Source organism: Miniopterus natalensis, chromosome 13 (assembly GCF_054644295.1).
Source record: "Miniopterus natalensis isolate mMinNat1 chromosome 13, mMinNat1.hap1, whole genome shotgun sequence".
In the NCBI taxonomy this organism is placed as follows: domain Eukaryota; kingdom Metazoa; phylum Chordata; class Mammalia; order Chiroptera; family Miniopteridae; genus Miniopterus; species Miniopterus natalensis.
The window spans coordinates 25,215,268-25,240,448 of NC_142093.1; the positions used below are offsets into that span (position 1 = coordinate 25,215,268).

Below are 25,181 nucleotides of genomic sequence, written 5' to 3' on the forward strand. Positions count from 1 at the left end.
TAGCACCCTAACTAAGAACAAGTGGAGTCTTAAGTTGTGTTGAGTATGGATCTTCTGACTCTGTTATTTGTGGATTAAGAACCATCTGAGGTAAGAAAAATAGATTTTGCTCTCATAAATGTGAATTTATTCTTTAGGGACACATCTGAAAAGGGATGACTCCTAAGAAGAGAGAGTGTGTTCTAAATTCTGGGAAACCACACAATGTCCATGAACGAGAGTCAGTGAAGAGCAGTTACGATCTGCACATTCCTTTTGTAGGTTTGGGTCTGCAAGGATCTGTCATAAATTCTTATTTCCTCAGGTTCTTTGCCTCCACCTGGGGAGAAGTAAGACTAGGAAGGTTAGGATGCCTTGCCTTCTGCCCTTAGGTTCTGGACAGAAAAGATGCATGTCAACGTGCAAAACTGTGAGAACGGCATTAGCACACTCCTGCTTAATTATATTTTTTTCTAGAAGGATATTCTGTTGATAAATTTGCCACATTATGACATTAACAAATTTTGAATCACTGTGTTTAAAAGTGATACATACATTTAGAGCAAGATTTAAAAGATATTAACTTCCAGGTACAACTGGTCTCCCTCCAAGATGTGGCCCAGGAATCCTTTTACTGTTGTGTTTGTGTCACACCCACTGGGCAGGTACTCACTAGTTTCCAAAAGCTCCTTTTGTTTTGTTTTGTTTTATTTATTTATTAAGTTGAACCTCATGGCCTTGATGATTCTGTTTCCTTGGTTTGCCCTTCGCCGGTGCTCTGGCTAAACCCCCCTCATCTCTTAAAGCCACAGACACATCCTCCTTTCTCAGCCTTCTTCCCCTCATTTTAACTCTTCCTTCCACCTTCACATCACAGGCCGGTCAGCTTAAATTATTCCTTCTTTATCTTCAGAATAATTGCTTTTATTTTGCATATATTTTACTCTGTATTTTAGTTAATTTCTTTTGCTTTCCTATTCTCTCATACTTCCCACACTTCCATCACCTCATTCTAACACACACACACACATTCACACTCTAATTGTCACGAGCATATTAAGTGAAAGGATTAAGCATTATTCATCTATAATTTTTGTCCTGATACTATGTACTCTGAATACATGCCTTTGCTTTTACTTTTTCATCACACATCCAATTCCTCTGCTAGTCTCTTTCCAACCCTTTCCTTTGTTTTCTGTGATTAACTTATATAAAATACTGTGCTTAGCTTTATTCTCCAGCATGTCCTCGCCTGCCCCGTTTCTCTGTCCCCCCCCAGTTGCTTCTCTGAATCATATCATCGCTCTGAAAAAGAAGGAGATCCCTTCCACACTGAAACTCGCCTTCTGTACACATTAGCGTATTACACAGGCACATGCGTGTTTAAGAAAACACAATGATTTGTGAAATAGATGAAATGCTTTGCTTATAGATGGCTTTTCAGTTACTGGTCCCCTAAAACCTGTTCTGTTCATCTAACTCCCAAGGATCCCACACACACTTGGGGAGCCCCGGTGCCCTATTTCTTGGCCGTCTTGGGAAGTAGATAAAGGGCCATGCGGGCCCATGGCACAAAAGATTAGAATGGTAGTTTATTAATGACACAAAGCGCGTTAAAAACTTTCCCGATGTCAGAGGGAGTCACTCAAGCTCATTAAAAAACGTGATTGTTCCAAGAGAATGAAGAGCCATCTCATGCTCAGCACGGGGCTGAGCAGGAGCCGCTTCGCATAGTGACGAGGGAATTTCCATGCCTCCCTGGACTCAGCCTCCTTCCTGCCTTTTTCTTTGGGCAACAGAAGCCTTGCCAGGCAATAACTAGCATTACCGATGCACGAGTTATTCTGTCCTCCGGAACAGATGTTGCATGGCAGGAGACCATCATTCAAAGAGCAATTTTAAATACTTGAATCACACCACAGCCTCATACATTATTAACACAATTCCATGTGGTGATTCTGAAATGTACAGATGGGACATGAGAGAAAATCACAGAACCAGCGAGAGATTTAAATGGTGAAATGCCGGTTACCCAGGTGAAAAAGGAGTGTCCCATTATGAGAAAGGTGATTAAAGGAAGACCCAAGTGTGGCTCCCCTTCATTTTTTTCCCCCTTTACTTACAGAATCATGCTTTCAAAGCTCAGTCCCACGAAAGAATTTCTCTCCACCGTGTGGATGTTTATATTGTCTTGAATGTCTCTAGAAGAAAGTATGGACAGATTAGGTGTTTACGTGGGCTCCGCTCATGTTGCCTTCCCACAATTAGTTTACTGGGCATGACGTGGTCTTTAGCTGAGGCAGTGTTTGGGTAAGGTGATGAATTCCAAGTGTGGGAAATCAATGACAGCTTATTTACCCTCAGTATATTAGTTATTAACAATGGGATTGTACGCAAGCAGCATCTTCTCTCTGAAAGTTTTCTTGGCGAATTTCACTGTGTTAAGGTCCTAGCATACTTATTAGCCTCGCCTCCACAGTTGGTGTCAGCTCAAATATGACAAAGACACTTAAACTGACCCTCCATCTCCATCCCAAACTTCTCCATGCCCCTTAGCTGGGCCGTCATCTTCCTCCCACCTCAAGCCCCTTCTTATAGGCCAGTTTCCTTCTTTCTGTTCTCTTTGGGTCACAGAAAAATTTTATCATTGATTTTTTTCCCCCCTCCTGAACAGAAGGATGGAGATAGTCTCATATTTCTGTTTGTACCATTCACCCTCCCATTAAGATTCCCCGTGGGGTCAGATCTAACATATAAATGTAGAAGTAGTAAATTGCTTGGAATAATTTGAGACATTTTGGGAGATTCTCTATCTTTCTGGGTCCCTCGCAATCTACCTCCCCCCCTTCCTTCCTTAGCTCCTCGTGTCCCTGCCCTCCCATGTCCTTTCGGGTCTGTCCAGATTCCTACAGGCTCTTCTATTGAAAACAAGCCTGCCGTTAAGCATTGCATTTCTCCTCCTCTTCGAGGAGGCCTCGAGAAAAGGCCAATACCTGTCCCTGACATGGTGTGAATTTGTCTGTCAGGTGGTTTCCTTATTCCTAGGGCAGCATGCGCATCCTGGAGGGAAGGGCAGCGGATGGTGGCTGACAGGGGAGCGGCAGGGGGAAGGTATGTGAGGCACTAACCGGCGAAGAAAGGAGAGGCTGCTTGATTTGCTACAGGCTGGGTCTGTTGACACCTCTCTTACTGAGGAGCCTGCTGACTTCCTCCAGACTGAGGTTAGCCGGCCTTCAGGTAAAACCAAGGCCACTTGCTGTTTGCTTTCCTATCTCTGCTCAGCCAGAGCAACGTATTTGGAAGATGCAGACAAAACAAGGCATATTACAGGCCCAGGGGCTGATGGGCAATACAGCTCCTGAGTCAATGTTGGTAACCGCTCAAGGAGAAACTTACAGTAGAACCTTTTGGAGAGACTGAATCCTGTGAACAGTTGGCAAGCGCTTAATACCTGTGTTGGATATTAGCCTAGAGAGAGACAAAATGAGAGTGAGGTAAAAATAAAGCTGGCTGTTTTAACTATTGCTAAAGTATATGCTTTCCATATTTAAAATATCAATTTTGAGCTATCAGAAAAACCTACCAGAAAATCCCATAATATAAATGAATCATGCTTGCGTTTTCTATTTTAAGGCTCTAACTAGGTCTAGTAAGCTGTTGATTCCTTAGAGGGAAAAAAAACCCAAAACATGCACTTCAGGCACACAGGGGCTAGTATGCCACAATGTGTACTTTCTTCCTTCCTTTTTTTAAATTGAGACGTCAATATGATCCCAAAGCAATTTTCAACTAGATAACAGAGTTTTCCTCAATCATTCTTTGCTTCTAACCTCCTCATACCCTCTGGAGAACTATCTCTTCTCCATTCCAAATTATTCTGTTGAGATTAGAGCATGAGATCCATGCCCTTTCGCACCAGAGTGGGCGTGTGCCTCTCTCCTGGGAAGAGGTCGGAGTTTGGTTAGACCCAAGCCCACTCATACCATCACCTTAAGAGACAGTACATCAGTTTCTACAGCTGAAACTTCCTGAGTTACATTGGATCCTTCCCAAGGCCTGCTTGTCTGGGCCTGGGTGCCCAGGAAGCAGAGCCTGAGGTAAAGGTTGGCCCATAGGTAGTATGAGTTCAGAGGGTTTGGGATGGGGGAATGAAATAGGGAGGGAGGAAAGATAATTAATACAACTTCTCTTTTCCATTCCTTGGGTGAATAATTCTGAATGTATTCTAAATGACACCTTAGAGGGACTCTAGCATGATTGAGCTCCAATATCTATCTTTCTTTCTTTCTTTCTTTCTTTCTTTCTTTCTTTCTTTCTTTCTTTCTTTCTTTCTTTCTTTCTTTCTTTCTTTCTTTCTTTCTTTCTTTCTTTCTTTCTCTCTCTCTCTCTCTCTCTCTCTCTCTCTCTCTCTCTCTCTCTCTTTCTTTCTTTCTTTCTTTCTTTCTTTCTTTCTTTCTTTCTTTCTTTCTTTCTTTCTTTCTTTCTTTCTTTCTTTCTTTTCCCTCCCTCCCTCCCTCCCTCCCTCCCTCCCTCCCTCCCTCCCTCCCTCCCTCCCTCCCTTCCTTTCTTCTTTCTTCTTTTTCTCCCCCCCCCTTTATCTTTTAAATTAAACATTTCTTTTTTTATTGTCCAAAATATTACAGATGTCCCTTTTTCCCCCATTGACCCTTTTCAACCCACACCCACTCCCCCCTCAGGCCTCCACCACACTATTACCTGTGTCCGTGGATTATGCATATATGCATATAAATTCTTTGGTTAATTTCTCCCCACCCTCCTGCCCACTCCCACCTTCCCCCTGAGATTCGTCAGTCTGATCCATGCTTCTATGTCACTGAATCTATTTTGTTCATCAGCTTATTATGTTCTTTAGATTCCACATATAAGCGAGATCATGTGATGTTTGTCTTTCTCTGCCTGGCTTATTTCACTTAGCATAATTTTCTCCAGGTCCTTCCATACTGTCCCAAAGGATACAAGATCCTTCTTCTTTACAGCTGCATAGTATTCCATGGTAAATATATGTTTTTGTTGATTTTTTAGAGAGAGAGAGGAAGGGAGAGGGAGAGGGACATTAATCTGGCTGCCTCCTGCATACCGCCTACTGGGGATCACGCTTTCAACCCTGGCATATGTCCTGACCAGGAATTGAACCAGTGGCCTTCTGGTGCATGGGATGATGCTCAACCAACTGAGCCACACCAGCCAGGGCAAGCTCCAGTTTTTTGGCGGTGATCACCTGGTAATACATCCTTGAGTTGGCTTTCCACCTTCCTTTGTTCTCTTTTTCTTAGTCACCCAATCTCCTTTCTTGGGTTTGGATGAAAAATAAACTACTTTCGTGTAAGTCCTTGCTCAGACACATTCTAGAGAACCAAGGCTAAGGCAGACACCAGAGTGCACTGAATTTCACGTTTCATGTGGATTCGCTCATGGTTGCTATCTCCCTTTACTCTAAGTCTGTCTGCAGTTGCAGCCCAGCTCTGTTCCTCTCCCTCCTTTTATAGCAACATTTCTAGAGAAGCCGTCTTTGTCTGCATGAGGTATTCATTTTCTTGTACTCCATCTTCTACCTGCTCCAGTTTGTTTTTATTTTACATCTCTCCACCAAAACTACTTTTGTCATGCCCCAGTTTCACCAACCCACAACCAATAAACCTAACGAACAGTTTAAATTCTCATTTTTTAGATCTCTCAGGAGAGTTCAGTACTCTGCCACTCTCTCTCTTCTATTAGTTTCTGCCGCATTGCATTCTTCTCTGCTACTCTTAAACTTTTGTTGTTGTTGATTCCCCCTCCTCTATATGTACTCTGAGCCTTTTGCCTTTTTTCTCTATAGTCTTGCTGGGAAGATCTCACTTCTCATGGCTTTAAGTGCTATCAATATAGTTCAACTACTAGATTCAATACTTGACTACTGACCTCTCTAGTCTCTCTCTAATTAAAGTTTTCTTCATATATCCTTTGAATGTCTCATTTACATAACAATGTAAAATTCTTCCCTTCCATCACTTCCACTAAACCACTCCCCTTTTGTTCTCCCCCATAAATAGAGCTCCCATTTATCAACTGTTAGGATGTGACAGTTCAACTTGGCTTCCTCGCCCTCATTCCCCAACATCTCACCCATCTCAAAGTCCTCTTAGATCCCTCTTCCAAAATATTTCTCAATTCCGTACAATTTCTCCCATCTCTGCCGACACCATTCTAGAATGAGCCACCGTGATCTTTCCTCTAGATTTCTGCAATAGTCCCCTGCTTTCCACACATTTAGCCTTCTTTTGTAACCCATTCTCCATACAGCACACAGAGCACTCTTAAAAAAATATAAATCAGATTGCTTTTGTTTTCTGCTTTTCTTTAGTTCTTTCCCATATTAAATTTATTCTCCTTACTGCCTACGCTTGGCCCTCATCTCACTAATTGAAGTGTTTCCCCGTTGCACTTCAGCACTGGTAGCTTTCTCTCAATTCCTCAGATACACGAAGTTCTACCCTGTCTCCAGGCATTTGCACATGCTCTATCTGGAAGGCTCACCACCCACTCCTCACTTGGCCAACCTCAATTTACCCGTTAAGGTTCAGCAACAAATGTCATTTATTCAGCGAAGAGCTTCCTGATGGCCAATCTAAAGTAAGGCCCCTGATTTATTCCCAGTATAATTATATCCCTTTTAGCACTCATCAGATTCTGAAATATGTATTATTCTGTGTTTATTTATTTATTCAGGGTCTAGCTCTTTAACCAGATTGTGAATGGCAAGAAGGCAGAAACCATGGTTTTCCTGAAAACAGTGTTGGCACAGTGGTTGGCACATATAATGTTCTTAATGTTTATCAGGCCAGGCAATGTGCTAAGTGCTATCAAGAGATGAGCACAAACAAGGAATCATTCACTACTTGTGCTCATCACATCTAAGAATTTTATATAATCGAAGGAGGGAAGAATTCATAATTGTCAATGAGAAATGTACAAGTACATTATTTAATATTAATAGCATGAGCTTCCAAAGTTACTATACTTATGGGATATCTATAAATGTCTATATATGTATGCACATTGAAATATTTGGTCTTTAAAGGAAAGGAAACACACAGCAAAGATGGCTAAAATTATTCGAGTAGTGCTGAGTTTAAAAACACTTAAAAAGATCTAATGAGATGGACTATTGGTGATAACTCTATATCTGAGACTCTCCATAACCCCAAGATAACTCAGGAAATGGAGCTGGGATGAACTTTTCAATTCATTTTCCCCCTTTGATCAATACATTCATGTCTGATGGAGGCTGAAAGGGGGTAATCAACTAGGAGCTCTATGTCTCAATGGGTTTGCTTTATTCAAATGACTGTTGGCTGCAAAATTATTTTGATTCATTCAGCTACGGTTTATCCTCAAAAACAGGTAAAGTCTCAAGGGTAAAATGTCAGCAAATTTAAGTTCTGCAAATGGACCTTTTATAGAAGGGTAACTGGCTCACAGTCCTCCCCTCTCTATAGCCACTTGCACGTCCTGAGCTAGTGTTAACACCTTTCATGCCTGACTGTCCCTAATCTTTTGGTTACAGTACTGAAAATGGCCATCTTTTCTGTCAAGATGAACTTACTGAGGTCCATTCAACTGCTGGGAACCATTCCCACTATGTCCTGCCACCTAACAGGATAATACATTTGCCTTTCATGAACAGGTGACCCCACAACTCTAAAGCTCACTGTCCTAGACATCATTAGTGCTTTCATTAATCTTGATGAGTACTGGTGATTTTCTTTTCTCCCCCTCAAATTAATAGCATGTGTGCTTGTGCTTCTGTTAACTTGTGTTTCATTGGACTATATGCCTTTCTTCAATTCAACCCCCATCCCATCCAAGTGAGGATGCCAAAGACCATGTCCTGTCTCTGGAAGCTTGCAGGTGAATTGAGGAGTTAAGACTGGTGCAGATGAAATACTCAGACTGGTCTAGTGCTAAACTGTACTTTATTGGCTGTGAATGTCTTAAGAGTTCAGAGAAGGAGAGAACAAAGTGGATTGGAATAGTCGTGGAGAACTTGTAGGAAGCGAAGCAAACCAGATTTCCAAGAGAGTATGGAGCCTACTGGCCTGAGCTAGAGCAGAGACCACAGGAGGGATGTGGGAGGTGGGCACAGAGGAAGATAGAACTAACTGAAAGGGAAGAAGGAGGCAGTATCTTAAGAAATTAATTTATCACGGAACATGATGCATGCCATCGTTTATGAAAACTTTCATGTTGCACATTTTAAAAACAAGGAAAAACAACTTTCTAACCCATCTAAGTTATTTTACTGGGTTTTGAATACTTTCATGAGAAATATAAAAATGCAACATCTTATGGGTTGTTGGTAAAAAACATCTGATTGACATTAGGAAAGAAAATATACTACCTAAATTTCATAAAAATATTTTCATGAAAGTTTAGGAACTGAACTCTAGGTATGACTCAAAGAGTGCAGCTAAGGCTTATCTTCCATTGATTCTACTTATTTTAGTAAAGTTCTGTTCTCAGCTTTGACAGCCATTGAAATCTAGTATTCATATGACCTGTGAATTGCTTTTCTCAGTGTTAAACTGAGGATTAAAAATTAATGAAGCGCATCCTATGACATTGCTTTCTTTAAAATATTGTTGTTATATTTGGTGAGAGCAAAATAAGCTTTTTGTGCCATATAAAATGGTATATAAGATGTAAAAGTAAAAGCATGTTATTTAATTTATTTAATTCATATTTATTTCATGCTTTAACATGTTATTTTTTTGTGTATAATTTGTAATGCATACATTTGTACTGCAATTGCATGGGCATCTGCCTTATAAATACAGTTATTTTGGGACATATACTCAAGTTTTTTTGTTTGTTGTACTGATGGGATGAGGAATCATGACCATATTGTCCAGTGCATAGGATATTTTGTTTGGAAAGAGAGGCTTGAGATTCTGAAGGGCTGCCAGGTGGAAATGGTAATAGATTTGTGCTGTGCTGCTCTGGAAAGTAGGTATAGAATTAATAATAATAAACATTTATTGAGCACTTCCTATGCACCAGGCACTGCATCAAGCACTTAACATTGATTATTTTATTTATTCCTCTCCTCTACCTTAGGAGACAGGTATCATTACCATTCTCATATCAGAGTGGAGGGGGTTCAGCTGGGAGAGGTCCAGAAGCTTTTACAGAGCCATATATGAGAAGGGCAGAGCTAGAGGTTGAATCTACTTCTGCCTCTAATAAAGTTTGTGCTCTTACCATAGGACTGATTCTCATTCATTATGAAAATTGCCCAACAGAGGAATGGATTGTAACACTAAGCACTTGGTTCCCTACCTCTGGAAATGTGTCCAACTAACTGTGTGGAAGAGTTTCTTCATGAGGGGTGTAATATTGTGATTTATAGTAAGAAATATATATTTGGTCCTTGTACCCCTTCCTGGAACAGAACTTCCAGGTTAGTGAACATGGGGAGATTTGGGGAGAGTGGTGTGCTTGTAGAGATCATGGAATCTCTGAACCCTTCCCCATGCCTTGCCCTGTGCATGTCTTCCATCTGGCTGTTGCTGAGTTATATCCTTTTATAATAAACCTATGTAACCTGGAAAGCAAAGTGTCTCTCTGAGTTCCATGAGCACTCTAGCAAATAAACTGAACCCAAGGAGGGTCACTGGAACCTCCAATCTATAGTCATTCAGTCAGAAGCACGGGTGAAAACCTGGGCTTGTGATTGGTGTCTGAAGGGTGGGCAGTCTTGTAGGATGAAGCCCTTCATCTGTGGGATCTGATGCTATCTCCAGATAGGCAGTATCAGAATTGAGTTGGATTATAGGACTCCAGCTGGTGTCTGGGAATTGCTTGGATGTATAGGGGAAACACCTATGCAATTGGGTATGGAATTAGCAGGGGTGGGAAGCTTGAACTGTGTGACCTCTTAGATACCTTCCAACTTAGGAATTTTGAGCATTTCTCTAGACAGACTCTTTCCAGGTGATATAAATGCTTCATTTACTAATGAGAGACGGCAATGTCAAATAATTTGAGGAAATGTCAGATTAATAAGATTAAGGAGTTTCTTTCCTGCAGGGTTCTCAGAACCTTTGCCATGATATTATTCATCGTACATGTCCAAGGGAAGGAAATAATGTGCTGTCTTTCCCCAGACACATCGACATTGGACTCCTCCTTTATGGTAGAGTATTTCCTGGGCTTGGTGTTTCCTATTCAACCTTGGAAGCCCTGCTAGAAGCTAAAATATTTACACCGATTTATGGTAATTCTCTGAAAATGCTGTTACCATTTAGGATGTGGTCAGCAAACTCTCTTAGAATATTGTATTAGTTAGTATCCTCCATTCCTCTACCACGTTATGAATCAGAAAGCTTACAGTTCAGAAAATCAGAACCACTCTGGTGAGAGGGCACACTGTGTCAAGGGGACTTTGGTTCAGTTCCTCCTAGCATCTGAGGTGTCTTTGGATGGCTCCCTTTAGATTACAACCTGAGCTTACGACCTAAGGTCTGAGTAACTTCTCTGCAGCTGTACAGAATATGTTAGTCACAGGATGAGTTTCCTACTCCTAGCCCAGTCACTAACCTCTACATCTACCGTGTCTGGGTAAGATATCATGTTCTCTAATGGCCAACCATATCAGAAGAGAACTCAACCAAAGAGAAACCTGACAAAACAGGCTTGAATGTACAAAAAGAAGTTTGTGATGGGCTGTGTGCAGCTCTCACTATTGGTTGGTTGTTCTTTCAATTTAGAGTCTGCTATCGGATCCCTTGGGGGCTAGGGCAGATCTCAGTGTATCAGGAGGTCAAAGTTGGAGTTTTCCTTGACACACCAAGGCATGAGAGGTGCTACATTCCAGTTTCTGGCAGCAGTTACACAATTTTGAACCACTCAAACCCATTCGACATGGCAATAGTATAGAGACCTCATGAGACAACTGTGAATTTGCCCTTCCCACCACGGGGAGAGGTAGGAGCTGCTTGCTGCTCCAGTTGCATTGAGAGGAGGACTTTAAGAAGACCAGGTGGCAGTTTAACAACTGTACCCTTCTGCCTGGGGGACCCAATGACCAGTGTCTGACTTGGGCCCAAGTGAGAGGCTGGCTAAAGTGGCAATAGCTCAGAGGACTGCTATTTAGAAAGTAACCAAAGTCCTAGGACCTCATCACAGTTCTCACTCAGACTTCCAACAAGAAAAGTCTGGAAAACTACCTTGCTTTACATTTAATTAAAAAAAAAAAAATATCTTTATTGATTTCAGAGAGAGGAAGGGAGAGAGAGAGAGAGATAGAAACATCAATGATGAGAGAGTCATCATTGATCTTCTCCCTCCTGCACGCCCCTGACTGGGGATCAAGCCTGCAACCCAGGCATGTGCCCTGACCAGGAATTGAACTGTGATCTAGTGGATCCTAGGTCAATGCTCAACCACTGAGCCACGCCCGGCCAGGCCAACCTCACTTTATATTTGTGTAGCATATATGACTGGCAGCATTATTTTATATGATCTCACTTCACAGTGAGTTTTTAAGATGAGCAAAATATGATTTCCATCTTACAGATAAGGGAGACAATGCTCAGAGAGAGTAAATGAATCACCCAAATTTCTAGACTTGAACCAGAAGGAATAATAGCTGATGCTTACCAATGAGCTTACCCCCTTGTTAGGCACCATCATAAATGTCTTACCTACATTAAAGTCATTTAATCCTGCCCACAACTGATGAGGAAGGTATTACTAACTCCATTTTGTATCTGAGGAAACTGAGGCTCAGAGAGTTTCAGCTAATTTGTCTGCCAGAAGGTGGAAGAAAAAACCCAGGCATTCTGGTTCCTGTGTCTCTGGGTGATTTCTTTCCATTGTACCACATTGGCCAATTTTAAAACCTAAAGATCTCTCCAGGTTAGACCCACTGCTAACAGAGCATTGCCAAGTGGCAATCTTCTGAGACCTTACTGGATGCTGAAGTAAGAATGACTTTAACCAAACAGTTACTTTTAATTAATTAATTAATTAATTAATTTTTAAAGCAGTTACTTTTAAATTACATAGTGGAGTCGCAGAAGCATTGTATTTTAAACAGTCTGCTCACCCTTCCCCAAACTCATTTCTAACATTAATTATTTAGAAAGCTATTTCTTAGGTACATTTCAACTTATCCTGAGTAGATGCTCACAGGTTCCAAATGACAAACAATAGTAAGGTGTCAATGTTGTGCTCAGAGCACTGAGTCCACTTGCCTTGGCTCCATGCACACCCTACGTCTCTCCAGCTGTGCTGTGCCAGGGAGCAGGATGAGCTGTGTTGGAGTCAGACATTCCTGGCCTCAGTTCTCAGTTCTATCAACCACATAATCTCTGAGTTTCAAAAACTCTTCATTTGTGAATCAGGGAGAATATGTCCCTCACTGTTTTTGGAACACTGGAGGATGAGATGAGTTGCGTGAATGAAATACCTAGTTAAGGGTCTACCATATACTAAGTAGATGTTCAACAAGTTCCATATTCCCTGTCCTCCTGCCCCGAGATCATTTCTTAATCCCATTTTGTGAGTTTGGGCAATTCAGTCTTCTCCGAACCTCAGGTGCCCCATCTGTAAAGTGCAGCCATCCATAAATATCTCTTAGGGCTTCTTAAAGACTACCCAAGTAAATACAGAGTGAAAGTACTTTTTAAGTTATGATTCTGTTCCTCATCACATCACCCAGCAATGCCTCGTGCAATTAGCAGGGTTTGCACTTGTTTGCTGTGTTGAGCTTTCTAAGTTCTCCCACACTCTGCCTCATCTCCTCCCTTCCTTTCCCTTCTTTACATCCTTTGGGAAGGAGATAGGGTCATTCTTTTTCTCTCCATTTCACTTGAGGCCCAGAGAAGCCCAGTTCCTTGCTTACAAGTTCTCACAAGCAGGACCAGGGCTGGGACCTGGGTGTGTGGCTCTCCTGTAAAGAGAAGAGCTTCTCCTTGGTGTCTCACCCAGTGAATCTGTGTCCTGGTGGCTGCTGTGGTTTGGCCCTTGTCCTGAGAGACTGCCCTGGGTGCACTTTGTGAAGGAGGTCACCTGCCTAATTTCTTCCCTTGCACGTCCCCCGGACATCTTGCTTCCTCTTCCTAACGCTGCTCTCTCTGAATCCCAAACTCATCGCATCTTGAACTAGACATTATTTGTGGGGTGTTTGCTGTGGGTGAGCTCATGATTAAACTGCAGCAGAACGTTTGTGTAATATCTGCTGGAGATGAAAATACTCTTTCATAGAGCATTTGTCACTGCAGTGTTCACACGCTGTGACGCCCCAAGATATTTCTCTAAAAACAGCAGCTGCTTCCCTTCCACTACCCAAACAGAAAGGTTCAGACCCAGGCCCACATTTGCATTAGGGGCCGGCTGTGTGGGGGCTTAGCTGTGGCAGACCCTGTACTCTGTGAGGGCTCAGAGATGAACTGGACACGGCCTTTGCTCTAGATTAGAGGTCATTGGAATCAGGGGGTGACCTCTCCTGGCACTTCATTGCCCCCCAGTCCTGAGCCCACTGATCTGCTGGCTGGGGCACCCCCAGGATAGCACCCCTCCTGCAGCTGTGCCCATGGAGAAGACAATGACACCCTTTCCCAGGAGGAAAAGCTGAGGTTGGGAGCATTTGGCTAGAACATGCCTGTGTTCACATCCATCGTGAAAGATAAAGCAGATGAGACGAATGAGGGCGAACAGGAAAAGATGCCACCCTCAGCAAGGGCGGCAGGGGGACTTGAGAACAGGTGCGCGAGAGGCCTGGGCCACAGCCAGGCTCCATGAAAGAGGAAACGTGAACAGTGGGATCCCTTTTTATGTGCCGGGCGCCGGGGGCATAAAGATGAAGAAAACCTGGTCACCACCCTGGAGTGGCACAGAGCCTGCGACCTAGAGTTACCGCCCCCTTCCTCACTGTCCCGCCTGCCCCGCTGCCCGCTGCGCTGCCCAGCTTCCTCTGGCCACGTCTGCTGCCCGAGGCTGCCCTCACCCCACAGAGATGTAGCTCCTAGCTCCCGTGTTAGCTCTCATCTCCTCGTGTGCCACCCCTCCCAGGGATAACCACAAATCTGAAAGGATCTGTGAGACCAAAACTACCCTTCAAATCTCCCAGCATGGAGGCTGCAGGGTGGAAACAGCAGCAGCAGTTTATTTTCCACGGGGCGCTGTGATTCCCCTGACGCCCCTGCAGATTCTGCCCCCTAAGCTGACTCTCCTCCGGCCTGTGCCTGAGGCGGGACCACTGAGGGGGCTTGTGATTTGTCCCTCTCAGGCCTGCTCAGTGCCGTCTGCCTCGGAAGCCTCACCTCCACACTGGGGGCCTCTCGGGCCCTGCTGAGGCTGGCTGTGCTTATCAGCGAGGGACCGAAGTGTCAGGGGCTCATCCTACCACTCTCCTTTAGCTCCAGGAGTTGAGCTTTCGAGAGTAATTGATAGCTGGTTTAATGCACCCATAGGATCTCATCTTGAATCCTGGGGAAAAGGAGCCTGATCTGGGAAATACAAGACGCTGGGTCTTCCTGCCTTGCAGAGGGACTTTCTCCTTCCATACCAGATCCTTCACACTGGGCCTGACTATGCTGAGCTCGGACAGGCAGTGACACCGGGAGCCCCAGGGCTTGAAGAGATCATAGAGGGCGCAGAGTCCATTTCCCTCATCTCACTCACCTCTTGAGGCATATTCTGTTATTTCCATTTTGCAGATAAAGAGACTAAGGCTTAAAGGGATTAGTCCATCATTGTCCGGAGATGATACTAGCAGTGAGGAAGAAATGTGGCTGATTTCACACAGTTAATCTGAGACTCTTCTCTCTGAGCCTTCTCTAGACTTGTCCTTATATCTGATTTCTGTTGATGACAGAGACACATCTTATTTCAAAATTAATGAGGCGAGGATACATCTACCTCATAAGAAGGTGTATCCTGTGAAAATATAACTCAGAGACTCTGCAGGTAGGTGGAGTAGATGGTTACCTACATGCTATTGGAGAGGCTCCTGTAGGGACTTTTCTCTCCTTCTCAGAGCCCTCTTTCCTGGGAGTCTGTCATTACCAATCCTTGGATTTAGCATTGCCTTTTCCAGTCTTTTCTTTTAAAAAATTCAAATTCCCCTGGGAAGAAGAGTATCAAGACCTAAACATATTGCTGTGAATTAATAGATCAAATAATTATCTCCTTGATGGAAAAACCTGGGCTTCTTGCAGGATAAGGCAAACTGAGCAGGTTAGAGGAGCAAGGAGAGGTTACTGGCACAAAAATGCCACCTTCTTTCAGATCAGGCCCTCAGACAAGAGGAGGTCCTTGCCTTCCTTGAACTTACATATTCAGGCTAAAATCTCATCCTGAATTTCAGTTTTCCAGAAGGAAAATCTGGCCATATTTTCCTGGAGTTGACAGTGGCAGTCAAAGTTGGCTGTGCTAGATAGATTACTGATAAAAGAAGCAACTGTGTAATTTCCATTGTGCCCTAACATGCTTGTAGTCATGACAACATATTTAGATACTTACAACATTGACAGCCAGGGAGATGGCTAATAATTTCTTCCCAATAATCACAGTCCCTGTGTAAGATGAATTCTGGCCCAGATTGAATTTTGATGAGTGTTGTCTGCAGGATGATTCTGTGTGGGGGGCGCTGGGGGTGGGGGTGGGAAAGGGAGGCTTTGGGGTTTATTAGAGGCAAGTGGGTGAAAATCACTGCAGTCACTTGGGTCCATGTCTGACATAGAGGTGAATCATGTAGTACCAGTGATTGTTGTTTAGTAACATGTCCCCCATTACCTTTCTATTTCTCCTGGTGCCACCATTAATGTACCTCTGGATTATGGCAACTGCCCCTTAGCAGAACTTTCTTGAGTATGTCTATACTCTGCTAGTGGTTAATCTAGAGTCTAAGTCACTGTCTTCTGCTCAAGAATCTCCATGGCTTACTCTTTCCTTCTGTGTTAGACCTAAACTCCCCTCCTTAATGTTTTTTCCAATCTTGCCAAACCCAATCCATGCAGATATAGTCATACTTCTTTGTTCCCAGTGCATACCTTTTCAGTTGGGACTCAGTTCCTCCCCATCCTCTGCCTACTCCATAATGGCCCTTTCACATTCTTTGTTTTCACTCACCTCTTTCTTTCACAGGAAATTTCTTCTTCTTTACTGTCTTTTCAAATTTTAATCATCTTTCCAATATTCACTTTATCCCTAAGAAGCTTTCCCTGATGAGTCCAGCCAGAGGCATTGGGTCAGCCCTCGTGTCTATTACTGGTGCCACACAGATCTACAGATGTGTCGTTATTTTTGGAGTTAGTGGTTGATAGTCTTTCCCCCCCCCCAGAAGACTGAACTCTTTGAGGTGATCAAGAGCTGTCTATAGATGTCTCCTGTATCTCACACAGGGTCCTCCATTCTTTCTCAACCACTCCTTCTAAAGCATCACTCTCTGATTTCTTTTTCATTATACCACTATCACCACATGACATTATCTAACATTGTTTACCTCCACAAACAATAAGCTCCATCAGAGTAGAGGCTTCATCTGTCTTGTCATCTTTTATACACCCAATAGCTGCAGCAAAGTCTCAGATGTAGTGTAACCTCAATAAATGTGTTGACTGAATGAATGAGTTTGTATTCATTGGCCAATTCACATCCAAAATGACGAAGAAATGGGGAGACACCAACCCTTTCCACCATGTGTGTGGCTGCCATAATGTCTAAAAGTGAAATCTAGTTTATATCTTTTCCAAGCCATCATAGAAAGCCACGCATTGCTGAATATCTAATGTATTGGAGAAATACAATCTGTAGGGACACTGTACATCCCTTTCAGAAGAGCCCTGTAACCAGGGACCACAGGCAAGGCTAGTTGACTTCTCCTATAAAATGCATATACGCTCTTACTGTGCTGCTTATTCCTTGGATTACTGTGAGGTTCAAATGCATTGAAGTATGATAAAAGAAAGCAGGAAATTGTAAATCAACATAAAAACGGTAAGCGTTAGCCAGCCAGCTGGCAGTGTGAAGAACTGAAATTTATTTTGATGGAAATGGTTAGAGAGATTGTGGGCCACTAGTGTTGGAAATAACATTAAAGGGAGGTTAGGAGCCCCCCATTAGAACTCTGCAGGATAATGTACTTTTGTCTGTTGGAAGGATCTTTACGAATATGTCAGGAGTTCAGTAAGAAGAATGCCTTTGTCCTTAGAAAAATACCAATGATATATTTCTGTGTATGAATGCTGATCAGTGGGTTCTATCCAAAAGAAATAGTTAAAGAGGCCTTCAAAACCTTAGAAATGTTAGAAGGAGAAGGAGATGTCATCATCACCACCATGATGATCGTTATTGAATTAATCCTTACAACTGTCCCAAAATGTTGGTGTTATTATTATTCTTGTAAGCAGAGGAGAAAACTTAGGTACAGAGAGATGAAGTCCCTTACATGGGCTCCCTTAGCTAATAAATCACAGGGTCAGGAATGTAATAAGAATTGCTAACATTTATTGAGAATTTTCTAAATGTCAGTCATTCTTCTAAGTACTTCATTTAATACAATCTAAGGATGCAGATAGTGTATTCCTAGGTTAAAGAAAGTAAGACGGAGACTTAGAGAAGTTAGGCCAATTACCAAAGGTCTACATACAACTAACAAGGGTAGGAGCTGACACCTGCGCCCGGACAGGTGGCACTAGAACCTATGTGCCTCCTTGCCACTGTATACTGCCTCCCTACTCTCTGCCCTCCGTCCCTTTGCCATGCAGTGTCCCACGAATGCTTTTATAATCAGAGAATCCACTTTCATTAACCCCCACAAACCAAATGAAAGAGAGGAATGCAGAAAAGAGAGGAATTTAGGGGTGGGAAAGAAATAGCCTGAATCACTGAAGTGAGTTCCAGTGAAGAATCTCCAAGAATTATCCCCAGCTGGAGAAAGCAGATGACGTGGTTGCCACTGGCAGGCATCCTAAGGAGGTCTGACAGGCCCATGTGTGAGTGGAAGATGGTTGTCAGTTAGATGGGGGCCTACCAAGCTGTGTGAAGGGTTTGCTAAGATGGAATTATGGTCTATTGAATGGCAAAAAGCAACATCCGGCTGCCTAAAAATTACACTGACAGGATGCAAAGGCAAGAGGATATTGTTATAGATCAATAGGTAATCTTTCATACACAAAAGGTCAACTCCAGGAAGGTGGAGAGATAGAGAGAGAAGCATTGCCTGCAAACACAATATTGACTTAAAAAAAAAATTCCACCCAGTTGGCTTCTTTGATGTATCTTCTTTTAGTCAAAGTACATTTCTTTATTCATGAGTTTTTTCCCTAACCACTTTGGGTTCCTCAGTGAAGTATGAAGGCCATGATGAAGAATACTGATTTCTAGTTGTCTCGAATGCTGTGCTGTCAAATGATCAGCCTCAAATGGAAGAGAAACACTTTTAGGTCCATGTGTGCTGCAATTAGGATGCCCAAGTCAAATGACAACTCACCCCTACCCCTTGTCATTTCCTGCTTTGGTGGCTGTGATGATAAGCACATTTCCTGGCTTAAGGAAATAAACAACTACTCAATCCTACAGGTCCCTCTGATTTCTTCATCCATTTTGTGTGTTTTTTCCTTTTCTTTGAAACATGTAGTTCATCATCCAGAAGAATATTTGAAATCGTTGCCATGATTCTCAGAGTCACTGGGTGCTACATCCTGGGGAGGAGTGGGCAGGTGGGGAAGGCCCACCTTGGGCAATAAATCAACAGGCTTAAGATGAATAACCCTTTGTCTCAACTTGCTGATGGGGATCTGCATGGCAGCGGATGTGAAAGAGTTCTGGACACTGTAGAATTATGTAAGGATATTATTTTCAGAGCAGTCATGAAAGATCCTTTGGCAATGACAGGGCTTCTCCAAACTGGTTGCTAATTCTTTTCATTTCTCAGTTAGAAAGCACGTTTTAAATGCTCTGAGAACAAAATCCTCTCAGAAAAGGATGGAGCTGGAATCAGTCACCTCCAGCTTTGTCTGCCTATGATAGGGAGCCAGATGGGACTGGGGACTGCTCAACACCTCAGTGTGACACAGAGGAGGGGCTGGACTCGATGACAGATGACACAAATTTCAGCCTCTTCCAGAGTCAAAGTTGCAGCTTTGTCCCCTGTGTTCTGCCAGAGTTTTCTCTTCTTCCATGCCCACATTCTCCCAGTTCCTCCCCAGCCCTCATGCCCTAGAGGAAAGGCCAAGGGTTCTTGCTAATAAGAATGAATGGTGCTGGCCTCAAGTAGGGGCCCAATATTGGGGCCAAATTCTGCCTCTCTTGATTTCAAACTTTGCAATACTTATTTTTTTTATTTTATTTTTTTAGTCCCTACCCGAGGATATGTTTTTATTGATTATTTAGAGAGAGGGAAGGAGAGAGAGAGAGAGAGAGAGAGAGAGAGAGAGAAACAAGCTTTGAGAGGTGAAGTTCTTGTCTGAGATCAGTAAATGAGCCTAGAAAGTTTGATTCCGTAGCCCAAATTCTTACCTATTGTTTTGTGGGGCCACATCATAGCATCCAGGGCTTTATCAAGCTCAGCTAATTTGAAAGCCGCTTGAGTAGAAGAAGCAGTGTTTTTGCTGATGGGGGCAGGCCCAAGGGATGGAGCTCAAACACTAGGAATCTCTCTACTGATTAATATCATGTCTATTATTAGCCAAAACTTACAAAATAAAACATTGTAATCTGTCAAAGAAAAAAATGCATATATGCAGAACAAAGGAGATGATGTCTTTGAGGTCAAGGTCACAAGCTAAATGCTAGCAGAAATTTTGACTGCATCTCATTAACACTAAATTAAGACTGAGTTCTGCAAGAGGTCTGTGTGACAATCCCATTAATGCAAATGACATTCCTTGTGATGTCTGTTTTAGTAAATGGAAACAAAATGCAATTATATTAGTGGCATTCACTCATTAAACTAAACTAAAATCCACCAGCAAGTGTCTCCCCACCTCCACTTCTGCGCCACATCTTTGATAAAAAGCAATTGCTTCCCAGAGTAGCAAGTGGACATTTTGCTAAAATAGGAATACACGATTTTATCATAGAGGGGGCACCAGAATACAGGAGTTCTTACAAATATCGGAGGTTGGGCAGGTTCTGGAAGGCATCGGGGTCGATGTATAGCAGGTTGTTGGCCTTTTCAATTCTACTGTAAAAGAGAAAAGAACATGAACATAATCTCTAGAGTAAGGACTGCTGTAGTATTTTCACACTATGCAGAATATATCAATGTCATCTGCCCGTCCATCGTTTCAATAAAAATTGAGCATGCATGCAGTGCCTTTTACCATGCTAAAGTGTGCAAACTAAATATTAACCCTGTCCTGTTTAACTCTCATCCACCAAAGTTCTCCTGGGCTGTCTATCAGAGGTGAACAAACACTGGCTGGGTGAGTCATTTTCAACCTGAGCACAGCTGAGCCTTTAACCAGTAAGGATCTCCCAGAGTCTGAGGAGGCTAAGAGGGTAGGGATGGGACTAATACAGGGAATCAAGCTTTTGTCTGGTCAGGAGACAAAAGATAAGGGGATGGGAAACAACAAAAGAGGGTGAGAAGAGAGATAGGAAGGAAACAGGCTGAGGGGCAAAAGGAGATTGGAGAACCAGAGAATGAAAAAGCAAAGGAAGACAAATATTGGGGCAGACAGTGCCATCTGGTTTTAACCATGAAATCCTGGCGGACAGTAGCTGGGGATGTGCAGTCGCTCCCTTCATGCTGTAGACTGAGGCCGCTCCCTCAGCGTGTGGGAGGTGGTGACCTCTGCTGCAGGTTAGCCTGAGCCGTGTCCTGATCAATAGTCCGGAGGTGAGCATGTTCACATTTGGATTCCAACAGAGAGCTGCCCTTTCCTCATCTTGCTGGATCAATGTATATTTGCAGAGACGCTCTGTGTTAATTACTTCCTCCCTGTTTCATTAGCTTTTATGTTGCAGTAACATGTAGCTACCCAGATCCAAGTCCCAGGTAATTAATCATTTTAAGTACAGTCAGTGCTAGGATGGGCTGAGCACCTCTCCATGCAGGAAGGAGCTGTCCCATTAGCTCCAATGCCCATTGAACTGCGTAGGGGGATGCCTGCTTGACCCTGCTCAGAGGGCTGGCTGCCCTTTCATTCCTTTCTCTGATAGTTCCTGTGGGTTCTGAGACCCTGGTCATGCCTCTTTTTCCCAGTAGGGTAAGGAGAGGCCAAGCAGAGAGAGGACAAAGGGTGGATCAGGAGGGCAATGACAAGGACAAACCTCATAGGTTCTTGCTTACATTTCATGTAATCTGGGCAGGTTGGAGAACGTGTTCGCCTCTATCACTTCCAAGACATCATTCTGCGAGATCTCTCTGTGAAGAAAGAAGTATAATTCAAGTCAGTTCAGTTATATCTGTAAATGGACTCAGGGATCATCATAGAGGCTGGTGCTTAGGATGATTCATGAACTCACAAAACACTTTTCTGCCCTCAACGAAGTCTGCTGTAATAAAATGAATATATGAGATGCTAATACTTACAGAACAATGAGACAGGAAACCCAAGGCGATGCCTCACTTTAGAGGCTTTTCAGTCTATAGATGTAGACACTGAGGTCTGGAGAGGGAAGGAGATTTGCTTCAAGATATTTAGGGAATATGTAGGGTGAGAACAAACTTGAAGTTCCCTATACTGGGGGTTGGTTAACTTTTTCTACAGGGCCAGATAGTAAATATATTTTTTGGTTCAGCAGACCATTTGGTCTCAGTTGAAACTACTCAACTGATATTTAGGGCAAAGTAGCCATAGATAACATGTAAATGAGCATGACTGTGTTCCAATAAAATCTTATTTATAAACACAAGTGGCAGGTTACACTTGGTGCCACAGACTGTGCTCAGTGACCCTGCCCTAGACCATGGAGTCAAGTTCTTCTGTCCACTGATCTGGCTGCCGGAGATGAGAACCTTGATTCAGCGTCTTTTAAAGAAACATGGAAAATCCTTCCCCCTTCATGCCATCACCCAAGTGGGAGTTGCTGTTGCAAGGTCTCTGGCATTAATGTTGTCTCGGCCTAAAATACCCCCCAGAGATCCTTCAGGCCCCAGCTTCTTTCCCGCTGGAGTAATTTGAGGGCAGTGGGGAATGAAGTCCACCATGTTGAAGCCTGGAGCTTGGGAAGAGAGAGGGTGGCTTCATCTGTTAGTGTTTAGAAAGTGGCTCGCAGATGAAACGTACTGTTATTAGGCCTCCCGGGGAAGACTCTGAGAGTTTCATTGCTGTAGCTGAGTGTCTCAGGAAATCTCAGAGGCAGCATGCATTCAAATCAGCTGAGGAAGAAGCCTGTCTGTTGGCCTGGGAGCTCTAGAAAGGCCCTAGATCAAGGGACCAGCCTGGAGGGCAGGACAGGAGACCGCCTTGTGGGGGAGGGGACGTGTGACTGTGAACAGCAGCCACCTCAGTGAGGGGGGCTGGTGACATCTGGGGCCTGTCAACTCCTTGAATGAAGGTAGAGTCATTTCTCACAAGCCCCCGTGAGGGAAGAGAAAATGCCTCTTATTCTAGGAGAGCATCTTTTATGATTCATTTGGAATATTTAAATCTTCACGATTTTCACAGTTGAAGATAGATGAGGGTGGTGTGTGTGTGTGTGTGTGTGTGTGTCTAATAGAACATGTTGGCCATTGGCCATTTATCTTGCTTGTCAGTCCGGCACATGGAAGGATTGCCAGGAGATACAGGGATGCAGATTAGGAAAGGGGTGGTAGGCATAGAGAAATAGGCATTTATTTGAACACTTATAGGAGGAGTGAGAGTTGCATGGGTAGAGACTAAGGTACAGAGGAAAGAACTAGGTGACAGACGGGGTTTAAATGCAAATGGAGTCATATTTTCCGAAAGCGATTCCCAGGTTCACTAACAGTTACCAGTAGGTTGGTCACCACTTGTGGAGATATCTCAGTTTAATACTGCCCCAAAGGTAGGCATGTCTCCTTAAAAGATAACTAAAAGTTAAAAGAACACACAAGCCAAGAAACACTTCTAAATTAATCCAGAAGGTAGTTCACATTTAATGGCCTCACCCTCAAAGATAGGAGAGGGTATAAGGATTGGATGGGGTGGGGGGAGCCTTAGGCTGAATGAGGGGTGGGGGGAGGTGAACATTGTGCTGTAGTGGAAAGGGACTTCCTCACTGAGAACCCAGTCCAGCCCAGTTCTGCCTCTAGTTATTTCTATTACCATTTAGTAAGTGTCGTCTATTTACCAGCCACTCTGCACACTTTCTCTCCAGTGCTTTGAACACACCCATGAAGTGGGCATTTTGATCTCTATGGTAATAAACAGTCCCGCCTGTATGCAGAACCAGCTCTGGCTGGACCACTTCCTTCCACACACCCGCCTCCCAGGCCACGTTGGGCCCAGTATTTCCACTCCCATATATTTACTCAGGAGAAATAAAAATTTATGCACTTCCAAAGATTTGTACACAAATGCTCATAGCAGCTTTATTTGTAATAGCCCAAAACTGGAAGCAACCCAGTTGGGTGAACTGTGGAATATTCATGTGATGGAATACTACTAGTTGATAAAATGAAACAAACTGCTGATACGACATCGCTGAACCTTTAAAAAGTTATGCTGAGGGAAAGAATGCAGACATGAAAGCATGCATACTTCTTACTGTGTGGTTCCATTTATATGAGGTTCTAAAACAGGGAACACTAATCTGCAGTGATGGAAATCAGGGTAATTGTTGCCCGAGGCCTAGATGGAGGTTGCTGACAGGGAAGAGGCAGGGAAACTTTCTGGGGTGATGAAAATATTCTATATTAAGGTTGGGGAGGTAGGAACATGGGTGTGCATATATTTGTCTAACTTACAGACTTTAAACTTAAAATAGGTACATATATTTTATTGTATATATAACACTTTAAAGTTATTTGAAAAATGCTCTTGTTTTTTTTTTTTAAAGGAAGAAGACTAAAACTCTGGTTTTTATTTTGTTTTGAGAACTGAATTAAGAGAACAATGGAAAAATCTTGGTCATGTTGTCTGGCCAGACAGTGGCATTTAAATCCTGTTCTTTCTTGGTGATCCTGTGTTAGGTTCCTCCCTGACTTGGCTGTCTCTCCCTCCTCCCTGCCTATGGAAAGTGAAGACTTGGACTAGATCAGAGTTTCTCAACTCCAGCTGTACATTAGAATCTTCTGGTGGACCTTTAAAAATTCCAAAGCCTGGGTCCACACCAGAGAGTTGGGTTTACTTGGCCTGGGGTTTGACTCTGGTGTTGTTTTTTCCTCCCTTTAATTCTCCAAGCCATGGCGATTCTAATGTGCATAAAGGATTGAGAACTGCTGGGCTAAATGACCAAAAAGTCCCTTTTAGATCTATGATTTCTGTCTTAAAACTTGCTTCAGGAGCAAGGGCCAATTTTCCCTTGGCTGCTAAGACAATAAATTAGATAAATCAGGTTCTTGGAGCACAAGAGGCAATGACACTAAATAGTAGCAAGAGAAACCTGGTGACAGAACCTGGAGACGGCAGTAAAATAGAGCAGGTATGAGTTAGGTTTATTTTTTCATAAGTAAGAAAGTTTCATCACAAAGTCACAGCACTGCAAACGTATAGCAAGAGATGTGGAAAAATATGTCGTAGCACCTTACGTTTGGTTAGTGTTGATAATTAACAGAGTTTTTTTTAATGCATAGCTTCCCTTCATCTTCAGTGCACTTGTGTAAGTTAGAGTGAGTGCAGCCAATACCATCTCCAGCTAGATTAACAGAGGTGACCAGGCTTGGCTAGGATAATATAAAGTTGTGAGGATTACACAACTGGTCTTTGAAGGGAGCATGTAGAATCTTGACATCCAAAGAACTTACATAATTAAAAAATCATTCTTTGTCTCAAATGATTCTGTTGACAATTTTCTTTGCATTGCGACAAATCATTACAGTTGGCACAATTCAAGATGTGATGGTGTTTCCTTAGAGTCAGAAGTATAGGTTCATGAGAGAGAAGAGCTCTAGGGATGGGATAGATTTCAAAGTGTGAGCCAGTAGTCTATATGGTAAAATGATTTTTTGTAATAATGCTGAAACAGAAATTTTCATTCTCATTCTGTGAGCATATGGTGTAGTCCTACTTGATATGTGATACGCAACAGCTATAGCGCAGAAGCAGATATGAGAATGCATC

The 25,181-nt window shown here is 43.0% G+C and overlaps 1 protein-coding gene across 1 annotated transcript in view; it reads right to left on the reverse strand.

Annotated features, from left to right (window-relative positions):
• FSHR (follicle stimulating hormone receptor) overlaps positions 1-25,181 on the reverse strand; it is a 130,342-nt gene that overhangs the window by 15,719 nt on the left and 89,442 nt on the right. The window contains 4 exon segments of the mRNA XM_087823912.1: positions 2,103-2,180; positions 3,376-3,447; positions 20,099-20,173; positions 21,284-21,358. Coding sequence (XP_087680038.1) covers positions 2,103-2,180; positions 3,376-3,447; positions 20,099-20,173; positions 21,284-21,358 — 300 coding nt within the window.